At 31.9% G+C, this 19102-nt stretch overlaps 1 protein-coding gene across 9 annotated transcripts in view; it reads right to left on the bottom strand.

Moving 5' to 3' along the window:
- LOC148621575 (uncharacterized) overlaps positions 1-19102 on the bottom strand; it is a 40973-nt gene that overhangs the window by 4084 nt on the left and 17787 nt on the right. For 5 of the 9 annotated variants that reach the window (XM_088576082.1, XM_088576083.1, XM_088576087.1 and 2 more), the window contains 9 exons: positions 13957-14090; positions 13328-13460; positions 12699-12857; positions 11785-11841; positions 7892-8141; positions 7092-7227; positions 5214-5590; positions 2923-3037; positions 894-1026 (listed from right to left, as the gene is read on the bottom strand). In XM_088576082.1, the coding sequence (XP_088432208.1) occupies positions 894-1026; positions 2923-3037; positions 5214-5590; positions 7092-7227; positions 7892-8141; positions 11785-11841; positions 12699-12857; positions 13328-13460; positions 13957-14090 (1494 nt within the window). Of the gene's footprint in view, positions 1-26; positions 41-893; positions 1027-2922; positions 3038-5213; positions 5591-7091; positions 7228-7891; positions 8142-11784; positions 11842-12698; positions 12858-13327; positions 13461-13956; positions 14091-19102 lie in introns of all 9 variants that reach the window. The other 4 variants (XM_088576085.1, XM_088576088.1, XM_088576086.1 and 1 more) reach the window with 3 other exon arrangements.

A 19102-nucleotide genomic window follows, 5' to 3' on the forward strand; every position in this document is an offset into this window, starting at 1 on the left:
ACCATGGTAACAGAATGCCATTATACCTGTCATTTTGTCCCTACAAATGTAGAACACATTCAAAATTTTGAACAATACATGAAACCTGTTTATATCAAACCTATTATGGCTCTAACATTGGTTTGGTTTAGACAGTACTTAGATTACCAAGGTTCAAAATACATTTAACTTGATATAAAGGGACTTTAAACAGTGTCTGGTTTAGACAAGTGTTCGAATAATTCAGGGTTTTGTTAAAACAGCTTTCACTTTATTCTACAGGAAGACCCTATAAGTCCTGCAGTCCTTTTCACAAAACATCATAAGTGTAAAACAAGTTATACGTTATGATGTCACAAAAGATCTAAGTATTGTGACATCATAACTTAATTTTTTTTGTAAACTTGACCACTGCTCTATAAGACTAAGTTTATTCTCATATTGAGAACTCTTTTTCATCATCAAAATTTTTTTCTTTATCATAGTACAGTATTTTTTTTACAACCTATACACATATGAAATTGATTGATTGATTAAATAATTGTACTAAAACATCCATAGGCAAATATTTATTGGTTTTCAGGATGAGAACATATGATTAATCTGAAAGATCTTGCATGGTAAAGTCTGACAGCTTGATTTTTCATGTGAATGCTGCAAGAGACAACAGCTGCTGGTAATCTTACTTACAAAAAAATTAATTTAGAGACCAACGCTAATCAATATATTTCTTAAGTTGTCTTGAACTTAAACAATATTTTCACTTGAATATCTAATGAACTTCACATGGTTCTAACCAGACTGAGCAATGGATTTTGAGACAGAAATTGCATAAAATTCATCTGAATAGAGACTATATGTGAACTTCATAAGAAATTATGGAAATGATATAAAATGATTTTTCATTAAAATACCTTGTGTTTTTGTTTTCGTTTAATGACCAGTGTAACATTGCCTGGCTGTAAACTACGGAATATCTGATGGGCATCAAGAAGGGACAAATTCTGTAATGATCTCCCATTAACTTCCATAATCATGTCTTCTTTTCTGAAAAATCACAACATTTTAAGGTGTTAGTCTCTGAATCAGGTAAAGAGTGAAACATTGTCAGAACCTACCACTTTGATAGTGTAATTTGACTAACTGGACTTTGGAGTTTGGACCCACAGAATCGAAGAATGAAGACAAGGTTATATCATATCATTATATGATATATCATTTTGGTAAAATGACAAAATTTCATTGAAATGCACTGCAAATGAGCATTTCAGGGGCAGATAACTGTCAAAATCACAATTTTCTAAGATTCTTATAAAAATTTCCAAACAAACACGTGATGCAGAGATCAAATAGTGGTCATTCCAGATAGAGAAGACTGCACTTAATTAACACAAACTTTTAAGTGAAACCTTTTGAGTTAAACAAGCAAAAAGCATAAATATCATCAAACATTTAAACAGTACCTTGGGAAAATTAGGGCTTTGAGTTCATTGCACACCATCTGTAGAAACAACTTCTGAAGATATGAAAGATTCTAATTTTGGATCTCAATAAGCTCAAAACTTGCAAACAATTCAGAAATGTACAATAAAACTTTTGCACTTGCACTTTAACAGATTCATTTATCTGAAAAAGGGACTTATAATTACATGTAAATTATGCACATGTAAATATTGACAAGTTAATAATTTTAAGGATATAACTTGAACAAAGTCATATTTTTATAACTGACAAACAAGAACTATCTCTTATGCATTATGATCAATGTAATATATCTGAAAGAAAAACCGGTGTGAAGACTATTCAAGTAATCCAAAACTTGCAATCAAAGATACAAAAACTAAACAAAGAAATTAAAAACAGAAAGCTGAGGAAAAACTTGATAAAATCTATCTCAGAGTGCAGCTTGATACAACCCAGAGGTCAACCCAGAAATAAGGACTGGCAGTGTGGACATTAAATCTAAGCTTGATTTATCTGTTAATATTGATTGGGATTTGAATTTCGAAACACAGAATGAATGCTTCATAAAAAAATTTTGCAACGATTATATCATTTCAATTAATTGAAATATTTGAAGACTGATTGTAATTTTATTAAACTGGTGATATAGATTTCACATGAGAGAACAGCCAGGTGTCGCTGTCCAAAGGTCATACTTTAGAGCTTGAGGATCTAGTTGAGTATAGGGTGGGTGAAAAACAACAACAAAAAAATCCAAATTGGTGGGCATGTGAAATTTATATCACCAGTTAAATAAAATTACAATCTAAAATATTTCGATTAATTGAAACATTTTATTAAACTGGTGATATATACGATTTCCCATGAGATTTTAGAGCACAACTAGATCATCAATCCACTAAGTGAACTGTAAAAACCTTGTATAGGTATTTATGCTTGTTAACAATCAAATCAGAGATGCTAAATTTTTAATTAACACATATACATACATGTATGTACAAGCAAAAAATGTGTAACCAACTTACAGTGTAATGACAGTACAACCTTTCAAGGACGCTTACCCAACCAGTGCACCTGGTCCATGCTCACAGTTTTTAGTGGAGTCCGAGTTGCTCATTTGCTTTTGTTACTTTGTATATATGATTTTAGTTACTTTATCTTCTTTGTTGTGTATGTCTGGTCTTTGTCCCGGGATTGCATTCTTTTGATTACCGCTATAACCTTGGTTCCCTTGTTTACCCTTTGAAGACAAAATAGTCTGTGCCAAAGTACATTGTTCATTATCACTAACGATTGTCCTATTATAAAATTTTTGAAAAACGGTTGATGATTTCCAACCAGCACTTTCCATAATAGTGTCCAGTTGTAGTCCTCGGCTTAAAGTGGCAGATGCTGATGCTAAATGACAACTGTACGGACCAAAATATTCAACATTTAACAGTAATCAAACTATAGATAAACAATAATTAAGACACATACTTGAGTCTACCATCTTTATCACATGGGGAACCAGACTTAATATCCTGTATGTATATGTGACTGGTCCCACTTATATCTCTCCTCATCAACAGGATACCCAGTCCAATGCCTTGTTCTGAAAAAAAATGTATACTAAATGCAATACATATACATCATCAACAACACCAGAACAAATATTTTAAAGTACTAATATTAATACTATGTAATAATTTGTTATTTTTTGTTCATTTTGTTTATGCACCAACTATTTTCTTCTTTTCTTAAAAATATTAAAGTCACATACCAATTCTCTGTAACACCTAATTAGAAAGGTCAACATGCAACAGTTAGATTCCTTTGTTTTTGAAGATGGGGTAGAATCAAGTATGATAAATATCAAGATTGTGAGTTGTTTGAAAAAAAATCTGTACCAAAATTTTGAGTAAACTAAAAACAATTGTCACAATCAAATTTAATGAAAAAAATGATTTCTGTTCTCCATAACGTGTTAAATAAGTATCAGTTAAAACAAGAAAATTATGTAAAAAAGTTTCAGATTTAAACTTCTCATTCCAATATGTAATAAAAAAAAATATGGCTGCTTTCCTATGATTTCCTCCAATTTAGAGTGAAAGTAATATTGATCAATATGTATTTTTCTCTGGTGTGAAGGCTTAACCACTACTTTCTAGGTATTTTAGGTGCCTTTAGCTTGAATAGTTTGGTTGATTATATAGTAAAAATGGTCCGCTCCCCCTACCCATTTTGAAATTTCTAGATCCGCCATTGTACATGAATGTACTTATGAAACCTTTTCTGTTCTCTTTATTATTGTTATCAGAATACTGTTTCCTAAACAGTCCTTGGTATTTATTATTTTCATCAGCATTCATCTTTTTACCTCAAAATTCAAAAGATAATTAAGTACTGTGAAAGTACTAATGTTCATGGGGTACCTATTTTCATGGTTTTTGTAGGTGGGCAAAACCACGAAAATTTGTTCCCAACAAAAATAGATTTCCATCTATATGTACACTAAAAACCTCAAAACCACGAATTCAAGAATCCACAAAAATTGGTGCCCACGAATTAAAGTACTTTCACAGTATTATTTTTGAACATCAACTTCCATTGTTTTTTCATCCATTAATTTTACTTTCAATAAAACAATTATCACATGTAAAAGGAAATTCACTCGACCTACTTTTTTTTATGTGGGCCGGTACATTAATTTTCTTTTATTTCTGTAGATATTTCCAAGTAAGACACAGGAAAAGTATGATGTTTAATTCAAAGTATCTACTTGTAACGTAGATTTAAGGAGCAGATCCTGGATTTGAAGTAAGAGGGGTAAAGAGCAGATTGAAGTAAGAGGGGTACAGAGCAGATTGAAGTAAGAGGGGTACAGAGCAGATTGAAGTAAGAGAGGTACAGAGCAGACTGAAGTAAGAGAGGTACAGAGCAGACTGAAGTAAGAGGGGTACAGAGCAGACTGAAGTAAGAGAGGTACAGAGCAGACTGAAGTAAGAGGGGTAAAGAGCAGACTGAAGTAAGAGGGGTACAGAGCAGATTGAAGTAAGAGGGGTACAGAGCAGATTGAAGTAAGAGGGGTATACAGCAGATTGAAGTAAGAGAGGTACAGAGCAGACTGAAGTAAGAGAGGTACAGAGCAGACTGAAGTAAGAGGGGTACAGAGCAGACTGAAGTAAGAGAGGTACAGAGCAGACTGAAGTAAGAGAGGTACAGAGCAGACTGAAGTAAGAGAGGTACAGAGCAGACTGAAGTAAGAGAGGTACAGAGCAGATTGAAGTAAGAGGGGTACAGAGCAGACTGAAGTAAGAGGGGTACAGAGCAGATTGAAGTAAGAGGGGTACAGAGCAGACTGAAGTAAGAGGGGTACAGAGCAGACTGAAGTAAGAGAGGTACAGAGCAGACTGAAGTAAGAGGGGTATAGAGCAGACTGAAGTAAGAGGGGTACAGAGCAGATTGAAGTAAGAGGGGTACAGGATGCACAGCAGATTGACGTAAGAGGGGTACAGAGCAGATTGATGCAAAGATTTATTTAGTGCAGTTTTTGATTTTTTCCCCTAATAAAATTAAATTTGATTGAGCCTTAAGTCATCAAATTTGGTTATTTGTATTAAATAAGCTTATAGTTCTTTGCAGGAAATATACCACTACAAAAATACCAATGATAATAGATATTTCAAATTTCAGTATACTGTATATGTTACTTCTCATCACCAGAATCAATAATGTAGGAAGATTTTAATCTAAATCTATACAGTTTTGTTGTATATCAAAATAAGTACCTTTCTGCATTAAGATTTCACATCTAACAGTAGGGTTCAAAGCTGAATTAGGTCTTTCAGTCATTGCTACAGTTAATTTTCCATTACTCAGTGTATTAGTTCCTGTCTCTACATATTTGTTTATCTCAGAATTATTTTTTAAGTCTTTACGATTTGATTCAGAATCAAGATTTAGTATCACGCTTGATTCAGAATTATTTTCACTACTGCTATTTTTACTCTGTTTTTTTCCATTGCTTTCGTAAAATTCAGCCAAATCATCATCAATGTTAGCTAAGTTTGTACAGCTACTATATGGTGAATGACCTGGAGTTGATACAGGACTACCATCAGATGAGAATTCTCCACCAGAAAGTGGTCTGCCAGATCTAAAAGGACTGAAATGATTACAAAATACATTAAATTAAATATAATGAAAGAATTCTGCAGGGCAGATCAAGAAATGCTTTAAATGGGAGTGGGCTTAAGATCCAGAAAATAAAAAAAAGGGTTTTTTTTCACAACAAAAGTGGGGGAGGGGGTTTCAACCCCAGAACTCTCCCCTTTTACACCATCTGATTATACTGGTGTGAAACCACTCCACTTAAAAACCAGAATAACTTTGTCGGTCTTCGAATTTATAATTTATGATTAAATGATCATAATGTCAAGTAAAAATGAAGCTCATCAAGAAAATATGTACATGTGTTACAATGAATCCTGAACTAAAAACCTATCAAATCAAGATATCTTAATTGACATTAAAAGATTAAAACATTTCTTTATGTGACTGAAGCTATAGTAATACATTACATTCATTATAGTATTGAACATTGTTTTACCAGACATTATTGATGTGTAAAATCACTCGCCCTCAAAACAAATGAAAAACCTACAGGACAAAGTCAGAAAAGAGAAAGACCCTTTATAAACCTAACTAAGATAAGTTCAAATCTAGTTACAATAAACCCTGACCGAAGTGAAATTGCTTTACCAATTATGTTCAAAACACATCTCATATCAACTTCTGTGCATTTATACCCTGTGAAAGGAAACACTGGCTAGAACATAATGTAAATGTACATAAAAATATAGATTTAGAATGAAAGTCCAAATTCGGTATCCATTAACAGCTAGATTAATTATCCAAGTCATACATAGCATTTTGGAGTCATTGTACATTTGGACAGATAGACAGATGGCAGAATATAATAATACACCCATTAAAAGACAAAAAAGCAAAAAAGAAAATAAAGTAATGTTAGAGTAAGGGGGAATGGGTTCAGTTAAAAAAAAATAAAAAGGGGTCCACCTAAGAAACTAGAATTTTAGGAAAACGTTTCATTCTTTGAATCAAAAAAACACACAAAATTTGATATTGTTCCCTCTCTTGGAAAATGAGTGATAATTTTAGCTACATGTGTTAAATACCAATATTATAAAGATAAACTTTACTTAGAGGAATTTTGTACGAATTTAAAATGACAAGAGAAACAGTACTTACTTAGCTTAATCACATTCAACTTTCTTTACAAATAAAAAAAAAAAATGGGGAAGGGAGTCCCAAATTTCTAACTTGTCCGAAATCTTAGGTGGCAGTGTAGCCTCTTATACACCCATAATATAGAGACAGAAAGAAGCCTGGTAACTGTTAGTATGAGTTAACAAAAAATGTTTATGATGTCAGCTAGATTATGATAATCTTGTGTATTGATTGTCTATTAATGGATGTTGTCTTAGTTTCAACAGCTGTTGCCTAACACATGATTCAGCTTTATAATTTGTCATCTTATGAAGTACTTTATATATTTATTTTCTGTCAACACAGATCAATTATTACATTATCGTAGACTTTATTCAGAATGTTGCAAAAATAAAAGAAATAATTCCTACATGTACCTATTTGACCTTGACCTTATCCGCCTACGGAATGTGATTGTCACGGGCCCTCGATTTAATCGTCTGAACTTTGACAGGGCTTCTTTATGTGTCAGTCCTGTGATTTTAGCACCATTTATCTCTAAGATTTCATCACCTGTAAAAAAATAACAATATCTCAAGACCTCTTTCTTTGGTATTATTCTATGTTCCTTTTCCTTATGTTATTTTTGTCAATTTTTTAAAGTTAACTTACCCTTTTTATCTATTTATTTAGTTTTTTTTGCATGAATATTTAGGAACATTATCCCAAGAAGCACCCAATACTGCACTGTAGAAGCTTCAAGTGCAATATGTATACAACACAGAATAATATTCCAAGAGATTCATGCAATAAGCATTTCACTGTTCAGCAAAGTTTAAAACTTGGTTTAGTTAAAAGTCATTTTTAAAAATGATGCTATAAATCTGATGCTTGATTTGTAAAAGTGCAGTATCATACTTATTTCTCACTTTAGGTTGCTTTCTGGTTGATTATTGTTTAACATCTGCAGCAGCAGATTAACAGATAAAGAGGAGGTTCAAGGCTATAATTGGGCAACCTTAGCCCTAAATTAGCAAATTCTCAAACAAATGGGGGATCCAATTGCTTGAAGCCCCCTCTGGATCTGTTATTGTGCAATGTGCTGTCTCCTCCACTGAAAGAGCCAACATTTGGATTTCAAACAGGGGCCTCCTTTCTCCAAGCACCTGTGGGGCAAATTGCCTCCTATAGACAATATATTTATCATGCTTTATACAACAGTATATGTCATATCTACCTTCCTTCATACTTCCATCCTCTGCCACAAGACCTCTTGGTAAAATTCTCCTCACAAAAATACCAAGGTTTCCTTTTTCGGAGTCACTTCCCCCAACAATAGTGAACCCAAGTCCCTTTCCTCTGGCCCCTTTATTTATAGTAACAGTCTGTGGAGCCTCATAATGGTATGTTTTAGATTTTAGAGTCTGTTCCCTAACTGCACTTTCTGTCAATTGGCTCTCTGTGTTGTCACTTGGTCGAGAAAATTTCTGTAGAGATAAAATTGTAAATGGATAATTATGCAAAATTTCTCAGAAGCAGACATGCACTAAAGCAATTATAATATTAAAAAAAATTGAAGTGTGAAAACTAAACAGTAATATATATAAGCCATTCAAGCTCTTCTTTTGTGTTTTGTAATCATATGTTGAATATAAGGTCAAAATTAACTTTGAATGGCCTACTGAAAAGGTTGAAAAATGAAATTATGATATTTACAAAAAAAAATACGTTGCTAGGCACTACATCTGTGTAACAATTAATTACAGGGGAGCTTGGAATTTTAACATTCGATAGAATTTGAAAAAAAAACATTCTATCACAACCAGCAAAGCAGAATATTTTTTCCAAAAAATTTTTTTTTCTTGCAATACTTGGAAAATTTAATTCAAAGTAAAACTTGGACTTGATTTTTTAAGGAAAATATTAACTCAACTCAACTATAAACAGTTGATAACTTTCATGCTTCGAAAAAGTAATGAAGAAAGCAGTAGAAATGAAAACATAAAGGGAAAAAGAACTTGAAGAATTATGTTCTCAGAATGTGAGTGGTAATTCATTTGTGACCAAAACAAAAGTTTAAATCAAAATACAACACACCAAATTTAAAAATTTTAAATATAACCCTATATTTTATGCAAATGAAAATCAATTTTGCTGGATCATTTTGTAACACTATTCTGACATACTGTACTTGAATGAACAATTAAATTATACAATTTAAAACACACACTTGTAAAAATATCCCTCTTTTAATTTTTTTTTATACATGTATCATCTGTCAAAACCTAGAAAGTGTTCATAAGAATATTAATTTAAAAGGTAATAATTTACTAATAAATATACAAACCAACACCAACATATATGACAAGCCAAAGTGGACAAAAATTGACATTTTCTAATATTAAAAAATGATTTTTTGATATTACAAATTCATTTTCTAATAATACAAATTAGATTTCTTATAACACAAAACACTTTTTTAATATTAAAAGTTCAAAATACTAGAAAATGAATTTGTAATATTAGCAAATGAATTTATAATATTAGAAAATGAATTTGTAATATTAGAAAATGAATTTGTAATATTAGAAAATAAGTGTTTTCTATTATTCAAAAATGATTTTTAATATTACAAATTAATTTTCTAATATTACAAAATAGATTTCTAATATCACAAAACACTTTTTTAATATTAAAAATTCAATTGAATTTCTAACATTCAAAAATGATTTTTTAATATAAGAAATTGATTTTCTAATATTAGAAAATGGATTTGTCGTATTCAGTTGCGATTTTTTAATATTAGAAAATCATTTTGTAATATTAAAAAATTTGACTGATTTTGCAATATTGCAAAGGGATTTTTTAATATTACGAATTCATTTTCTAATACATGTATTACGAATTCATTTTCTAATAAATGTATTACAAATTTGTTTTATCATATTACATATTCATATTCTAATATTACAAATTCAATTTGTAATATTACAAAATTTTATAATATTACTAAATCAGGAATTTATAATGTCAGAAAATGAATTTCTAATATTAAAAAATCTTTTCTAATATTAAAAAAATGATTTTGTAATATCAAAAATTCATTTTTTAATATTACAAAATATTGATTTTTGTCCACTTTGGCTTGCCATATACATATGTAATGTTTGATAATCTAATCCAAACCAATCATGTATTGTTCCTGTTTTCTTATATGTTACAGAGGAAATCAAACTACGGGTAAATTTGATATTTTACTTCCTCTTTACCTCCATATATTCAACAGTAAGTTATATGAATCGAAAATTAAACATGATCAAGAACTTATTAACCGTAAGAGGAAGACAAAGCCAAGAAACAGCACACAGAAATAGCAAACAAAACACTGAGCATCACCAAGCAAACACATAGCAAATTAACAACCTTGATTTCCACACATGGAAAGCTGAGAATTAAAACATTTACTTTTGATCCTACACATAAAAAAGTATAAAATGTAAATCAACCTTTACTGTTTGAGTGAATGACAGGACTCCACTTACATTGCTTAGAAATGCAACAACACATTTTTGCTCAGTTGACAAAAAAAACATACCAAATTTGGGAGAAATTACTAGTAAATGTACCCACACTATAAAACTTGTATAAATTTTATCAAAAGCAACTGCAGTTAAGGCAATACCATAAATCAAAGTCAAGAAAAAGTCCAAGCAAGGAAAATAAAGAAACAATGAAGAAGGTAAACCTAGGGTAAGGGACACAACTCTTACAAATCATTGGAACAAATGTATTCAGCATTTTACATCAATCTCAAGATAAGCATCAAAGTAACTTGGACTGATTTCTGTTTCAATTGAAAGCTTGATAGGCTTTGGTGATATTGAATATGATACAAACATATCACTAATTTCAAGAGTTATGCCACTTACTCTAGGTCTACCTCCTTAAAATGCCATGAAAAAGTTAATGAGTAACCTGACCAACACCAAAAACTGGGATCATGAACCATGATGGATGTACCAATTTTTATTAAAAAATTACATATATACCATAGGTCAGATTACATAGGTATTTGATTTTTAGTTAATGATAAAGGACCTATTAGTTTGTAAGTAGATTGTTTGTTTGTTTGTTGTTGGGGTTTAACGTCCGAGCAGCAATATTTCAGCTATATTCAGACGATGAACATGAAGTGGATGATAAAATGAACATGAAATGAAAAAAAAAAGGATGGGTCACAAGGATAATAGGGTCAAAAAATTTTGATTGCCACTGGAAAAAGGGGGGATGGGTAAGGTCGGGCAATTTAGCCTCCTGTGGCAGAGCGCAAAGGTTCCCACTCCTATCGAATACCACAGCAGGGTTCTTTAACTTGCCAGGAACGTGGCATATTTCCCAACACGGTGCACCACTATGGTTTGCGGTCAGGTTTTCCGTATTATAGCCTGACAACCCCAGCATGTAACATGCCAGGGGTACCCCATTCCACCACCTGGGGCACACATCCCAGTTGCTCTGTGGGCAGAGTGCCTAGCCCCCGGCTAGGGTTCTGAGCACTATTTAGTCGCCTTATACGACAAGCTTAGCGCTGCTGCAGGCCTATTCTTTTAACAACCGGACCTGCACGGGGCATTTGTAAGTAGAAGATGATGTATCTAAGTACCAGTCCATATAAAATTCAGGCACTGCCTATGGTAGAGGTGATTCATGGTGTAGAAAAACCAAACAATGCTTTTTCAATCTACATTTGCTTTATTTTTGTGTAACAATTGTCTTTTCTGTTTTAAATTCTGCATATTTCAGAAAACAATACTTTTAGCTCATACACAAATCAACCAAATCAAGAATGATAACTCTTGTAAATTTCCAATTTCATACACAAACTCTATAATTTTTATCTCAAAAGAGCAACAAGTGAATGACAAACTAAGTGGTTATGTGGTCTGTGCCTGTATCTGAAGTAAAACCAAAAGTGAATTTGTTTGGCTAATAACATACATGAATCACCTCCTGCCTGATAATACAATGTATTAGTGCACATATGATAATGAAAATCTCATTTCCATTGATAAAGAAAGTCAAGATTTTAGTTCTATAGCAATAAAAAATACAAGTTTGTTTGTAACTTACAAATTCCTCTGTAGTGCTTACATGATTATCCACAATATTGGTGTTTTTAAAAACTGCCTACAGGAATCAATAGAATATTGTTCATAAAATAATTATGGTTTCATTATTTTTTTAGGAATAGTAGTGGACATATTAAATGGCTACTTCTGCACTCCCTATATATCCTTTTGATTAAAATCAGGAAGAAAAATCTTTCTTTATCATATTGCATACTACTTCAATTATTAAAGTATATCAGTATAATTAGGCATACCACAATATGGTTCATTGACTGTAGGAAAATCTCTCTCTTAATAGGAATGCTAAACTACATAATTGCATTTCTTGTTTTGTTGCCACAGCTTAAAAATGATTTATTCCAAGATATATATGTTCTGAAAGTCTCCTAATACTTCAACAGAAAGAGGATAGTACCTGACCTATGAAAACTTCAAAGCTGGCTTTTAATGTAAACAAATTTTGATATCCTGAAGACTAAACCAATCAAAATTTCATTTAGACTGCAGTTGACCAAAAAGGGTTCATCAAAAATCTAGATCCTTTTATTACAAAAATCCTTAAAAAAAAGGATTGAATACCCCATTAACACAACACATGTGTTATAGGTAGTAGATCTAGGGTAAGGGACATAACTCTTGAAATCAGTGATATGTTTGTATCATATTCAATTTCACCAAAGCCTTTCAAGCTTTATTTGAAACAAAATGAAATCAGTCAATGTTACTTTTACTTTGGTGCTTACATGAGATTGACGTAAAATGCTGAACGTTCCAATGATTTATAAGAGTTATATCCCTTACCCTAGGTCTACCTACTTAATATGGGATTTATTGCAATTTTGCCCTTATTGCTGTATTAAATCCTTATAAAAAAATATTTGAGAAAAAATGACTTGACAATATGAATTTTTGTACCTCAAATAACTCCTCCCATTTCATTACTGTACCATGTGGAGTTTCTGCTGTCAGATCAGGTATCTGGTAGGTCATGTCAGTGCTTCTGGAAGACGGAGGAAGTTGTTCTTTATTTTCTGTGGAATTGGACATGGATGGCATGGTACCACTTCTCTTTATCTGAGATTACAAATGTAGACCCCTATATAATCATATGTATCATGAAGATGCCAGTGAATCTTGCGTAAAATTTTCATAATGAGCACATGACATAAATTCTATAATTTCACCCTCTAACTTTCTCTTGCAATTTCTGTTGTGACATCACCTTTGAAATATCAATCTGTGACCTCAAAATTTAAAGTTTGTTTGAAAATTTCAATATTTATTTGAAAAAAAAACTATGTAATAAAAAAGATAATCAATTTTATTATAAATAACCAAAATAAAATAAATTGTGCCGAGAACGCATGAAGATTTTTACTCATGCATAGTTACTGTACGGTACCAGTATAACCCTCAACAGCTTTTTTTTTTCATACATACAATGTATAAACTTTGAAAGCTATAATAATCTGTACGTTTTTTATCATGTATACAAAATTTAAAAAGCCACAACAATCTGTACATTTTTAATCATATACACTAACTTTGGAAGCCACAACAATCTGTACCAGTTTAGGGGATTGTCTCATAACATCAACAGCTTCTTGGTGAGTCAAACCTATCAGACTTTTACCATTAATCATTAGCAGTTCATCTCCTCTCTTTAATCTACCATCTCTGAAGAAAGTGTCATTAAAAATGAAATGCACTATCAAAAAGCAACTAAAATTCAGTGCATGTACTCGAATTTGGCCAAATATTGGAATACATATTTATATAAATTATAAGCTTATTGGTGTTTTTTAGATTGGCACAAAATTGAAGCAAAACATGCAATAAAGCACAACATAAGCCTGACCCCATTTTGATGATTAAAAATCCATAAACCCTGAAGAGCAAATAACAAAAGGGGAGCTTCCTTCAAAGAGGACAACATAGTAATAAAAGTATAAGAAACTCCCTTAAAGTGTTTGAGAGTTTTTATATACATAAGGTTTTTATTGTTGGATGGACAACATTATACATGTACATAGTATATCCACCAAAAGACAGGCGCATAAGAAAAGAACTTTAATTCAAGAAATAATATTTTGTAAATGCAGAAGAAGAAATACAACTGGGCATGATATTGGAAATGTATATACATGCAGTATTGCAAAACATGCAAACATACTTGTGAGCTGCTCCCCCTACTGTAACTTCAGCTACAAATATTCCTAAATCTCCTTTCTTGGACCCCTTTCCACCAGCTATGTGTATACCAAGGCCATTTTCATCTTTGATCAAATGTAACTTTGTTACAACCCTCTGAAAAAAAGGACTCATTTCTATTTTCTGTTGGGAAACTGAAACTCAAATATCCATTAAAGCAAATAACTTCAGAGTTGACCTTGCACTGATACCTGCTTTTAAATGTCCAAGGTAGTTAACTGGACAATTAACAAGGAGATCTTCCAAGGTAGTTAACTGGACAATTAACAAGGAGATCTTCCAAGGTAGTTAACTGGACAATAAACAAGGAGATCTTCCAAGGTAGTTAACTGGACAATTAACAAGGAGATCTTCCAAGGTAATTAACTGGACAATTAACAAGGAGATCTTCCAAGGTAATTAACTGGACAATAAACAAGGAGATCTTGCAATGTAATTAACTGGGCAATTAACAAGGAGATCTTCCAAGGTAATTAACTGGACAATTAACAAGGAGATCTTGGTAGTTAACTGGACACTTAACAAGGAGATCTTCCAAGGTAATTAACTGGACAATAAACAAGGAGATCTTGCAATGTAATTAACTGGGCAATTGACAAGGACATCTTCCAAGGTAGTTAACTGAACAATTAACAAGGAGATCCTCCAAGGTAGTTAACTGGACAATTAACAAGGAGATTAGAACTTGCTATCATTTTATAGGTATTTAAGTTTTAGAAAGTTGAAATCTTTGTCAACTGCCCAATTATCTACCAAAATCTCTGTCATCTGCCCAATTATCTACCGAAGGAAGTTCCGTCATCAGGTGATTGTGGAAAGACCAACTCTATCCGCTAATGTTAACTACCGGTATACTACTTACTGAAATGTGTAGTGTCATGATATAAATAAGAACTAGGACATTAGAAATCCAATGTAATACATTGGGTTTACAGATAACCTGCACCAATTTATTTGTCATATATATTTCAAAAGTTCTTCTAACAGTGTACAAATAGCATGATACTGTCAAAGTGGTAATATGAGGCCTGTAAGAGGAATAAATTGAACATATTGATATTTGTTTCAAAACAGTCATGCCTTTTACACTTTGACATCGACTAGGATTTATGATTTATATATTTTTGTTGCTGCCTATATCCTGTAACTGCATTGAAACTGACATAAAATTTTCCATTTTTTAACAATACATTCATCATCATTGTTTCTATTGTATAAGGAGGAAGTATATATCCTCTTTTCACATCACATGCAGTACAAAGGATTTCAATTGACCTACAAAAACTAAGTACAACTTTCCTGTTCTGACAATGGAATATTGGTCTATAGGTCAACTAAGCTTGTACTTGTACTTTGCATGAAGACCTTACTGTTCTTTTTTTTAAGTGCAAGTGTATGTACATGAGATTAGTGGGAATATTATCAAGGAAGTTTGCTGATCAAAGCAGTTGTTCAATCAGGCCATTTCAACAAAGTGCCTTGTTTTCATACACGACACAGGTTGATCCAAGATTTCAGGTTGGGGTGGGTGGTCATTATCAGAATTGAAGGCCAAGCTAAGTGAGGCAAGAAAATGTCTTGGGTATAGACTTTGTGAATAATCAAGATTTCATGTAAAGAAAAAAATCTTTTCCATTTAAAGGGCAGATGAGCCATGCCTGTTCCCTATGAATCTGTCCTAGCAAGGCTTTGTGACCCTTCTACTAAAAAATGTTTGTTTTTACCTTTTATCTTACTTAATATACACACATGTATTTAGAAAATAAAAATACCTTTCAAATGTATAAAAAAAAACACTAATCAGTCAATCAATCAATCAATCAATCAATCAAATATAGAAACTCACTTTGCTAATATATGATAATAGTAATTCTTATTCTAGCACTGGAGATATAGGACAATCAACTGCACACAGTTAGAGATTCAGTTTCTCTTTTTTTCTAGTTTCAGTTTTACAAGAGATTATGTTTTATATGTAGTGTTTGACTATCAGGTGTTGTCAATGATGATTCCTCAAAGTTATGAGTAGCAGTGATTCTTTGAAAGATTAAGTCAATGTCATAAACATGTTGACCGATCATATTCAAGAATAATAAAAAAAAAAAAACAAAACAAAAAAACTTTAAGGAAAAGGAAAAAAGTAAAGACAGAAACATGAACAAAAAAAAAATCATATATAATGATTTTAGTCAACCACCAAATCCATCCAAGATTACATCAGCCTTATTTCAAAGCTACTTAATTTCTACTTGTAACTTCTGGACTTACTGTAAAAAGGGTTTGAATATATGTGTTTTTAAAAATGTAAAAAATTATAATGCCATCTCATTAAAAGAGTAAAAAAGAGTAAAATTTGTAACAATATTCAGATGATAGTAAATTACACTGGTTTGATTATCCTGCAGTATCTAAATTTCAGAATCTAGTCACAAAAAAATGTTTTATATATCTTGGCTTAAAAAAAGTTAGGCCAAATAAAATAATCAGTAGATTCTCATCCCATCCCATTCCTAAAATATTTGACAAATATAAAAATTATTGGGGAGGGAACTTCAAAATCAGGATTTTTTTTTGCGTTAGTTTCTAGTATTAGGATAGTATAACACATAAATCTTTCATTTCTTTGTGACTAAAATGATGTTTCTTCTCTGAAACTGATGTGGCTTTATACTTAGAATATATTTATACTTAAAAAGAACTAAAATTAGACTAGCAAATATCTGTTAAGAAATAAAATATAAAAAATAAAAACCTCCCCCGAGAATCTACCATTTAAATTTACTTAGCCTAATAGTCTAATTTCATAAATTTAAAATTCATTCATGTCATTCATTTTGTTGTCAAAATTTAAATGATTGTTACAGCACTGATGACTATGGATAACACAGTTATTTCTGTATAAAAATAATTCTGTCAAGAGTCCTATTTTAAACATTGAATAATCCTCACAATGCAAAAAATCTTGTGTCATGCTTCCATTATATGGATATTACATAAAAAAAATCCAGTTTGCCAAATTAATCAAACAAGTACAGTACAGTTATACATTTTGTAAGTTGCCTACCTCTACAGATGTACATACATTAAATGCCTACCCCTTGGTACCCTGTACAGCTGTACATTACATCAGATGCCTACCGCATGGTACCTATCCTGTACTGCTGTACATTACATGAGATGCCTACCCTATGGTACCTACCCTGTGTAGCTGTATATTACATGAGATGCCTATCCCCTGGTACCCTGTACAGCAGTATATTACATTAGATGCCTACCTCTTGGTATCCTGTACAGTAATATATTACATTAGATGCCTACCCCTTGGTACCCTGTACAGCTGCACTTTATATTAGATGCCTACCCCTTGGTATCCTGTACAGATGTACATTAGATTAGATGCATACCTCTTGGTATCCTGTACTGCTGTACATTACATTAGATGCCTACCCCTTGGTATCCTGTAATGCTGTTTCATTACATTAGATGCCTACCCAATAGTTCCTATCCTGTACAGCTGTACATTACTTTAGATGCCTACCCCTTGGTACCCTGTACAGTTGTACCTTACATTAGATGCCTTTCCCTCCCCTTTGACATCCAGAACAGCTCAACATGACATTAGATGCCTACCCCTTTGTTGACCGTTGTAAAGCTAGAATTATTCCTAGAAATACAATCCATCATGAAAGATCTGCAATGTATGTCACAGAACTAAAATCCAAGTTCAACAAACAAACACACCTTCTCCATTAATTTTTTTTACTTCCCTATACTATGTGCATCATTGTAAAAAACAGTCCTATTCTTTAATTGAACTTCAAAATTTCAAAGGTCAATTAAAATATATCATTCCATGCTTGTTACTTCAATACAAACGCTATTGCTAATGAACAGTGTGAATAAGATACATGTATATCAATTACAAGTACGGAACTAAAAATTTCCTTATAGATGAGCAAGTTTTGTTTGTTCTATTTCTATCAAAATATCCATTTTATGAAGATAAAATTACTTCCTTTCTGAGGTGACAAGTACATTATTACCAATTATAGATCTGTCTCTAACTATTGTTATATAGATGTTGGGTTGATAAATGTTTCTACATGATACTATATGCTTAAATCAGCAGACGGTCAAGGAAATCTGAGAGAATAGGAGGCCTGCTAAGAGGTACATTTACATGAAAGTAAATTTGACAAAGGATGAAAAAAATATATCTTTAAACAATGTGTTTGAAATTTAGGTCAAGAAATTATTGCAATGTTGCAATAATTTGTAGACACAATAATTACAATAATTCAAAAATGACATCTCAAGGATGGCATTGAATTTCTGTTGCATAAACTTTTAAGGAAAATACATTTAAGTTTGTTTAACAAACAAAGTATTGAAAAGTGATACAGTAAAAGTTGAAAAGCAAATGTTCAAGATTTATCGTAACATGTACTATTGGTGCATCCACTAATCTATAAAACTAGAGGCTCTAAAAAGCCTGAATCACTCATCTGGCCCAATAAGCAACATTCTATTTTTGTAAAAGCAGCCATGTCTAACACTCATATCTAAGGAACAATAACATATCTATTTTCATTAAATTCTGTCCAGTAGTTTCTGAGGAGAATTTTTTTAAAGGTCATAACATTAAATATAGTGAAAGAATGTTAAAAAAAGGGCAATAACTCTAACATGACTATACAGATTAACATGAAAATTTTACCACTGATAGATCTCATAATGCTAAACACTTTTACTCCCATGTCAGAATTTGGCTAAACCTAATGGTTTTGGAGACATTTGAGAACTAGATAAAGTGATGCCCCTGCATTTAACCTTCATACAGCTATATCATAACTCATAATTGTAAAAAGCACTTTGTCAGATGTGTTATTGTGTCTGTGAGACACAAATGATGCCCCCGCATGTGGTTTTGAGTAAAACTCAGTATAGCTGAACAAAACTTAAACACAGTCTGTAACTAATCATGACAGGCTCACATACAAAAAACCAGTCAAATATCTTTAAGCATTTACAAAAAAAAACCTATTATTTCAATACAATTTTTAAAGTGCAAGGCCCATTATTTGGGTAAAACTCAGCGTAGAAGAATG

Source organism: Perna viridis, chromosome 3, assembly GCF_037379345.1.
Source record: "Perna viridis isolate PV_CMFRI_1.1 ecotype Kerala chromosome 3, ASM3737934v1, whole genome shotgun sequence".
Classification (NCBI taxonomy): Eukaryota; Metazoa; Mollusca; class Bivalvia; order Mytilida; family Mytilidae; genus Perna; species Perna viridis.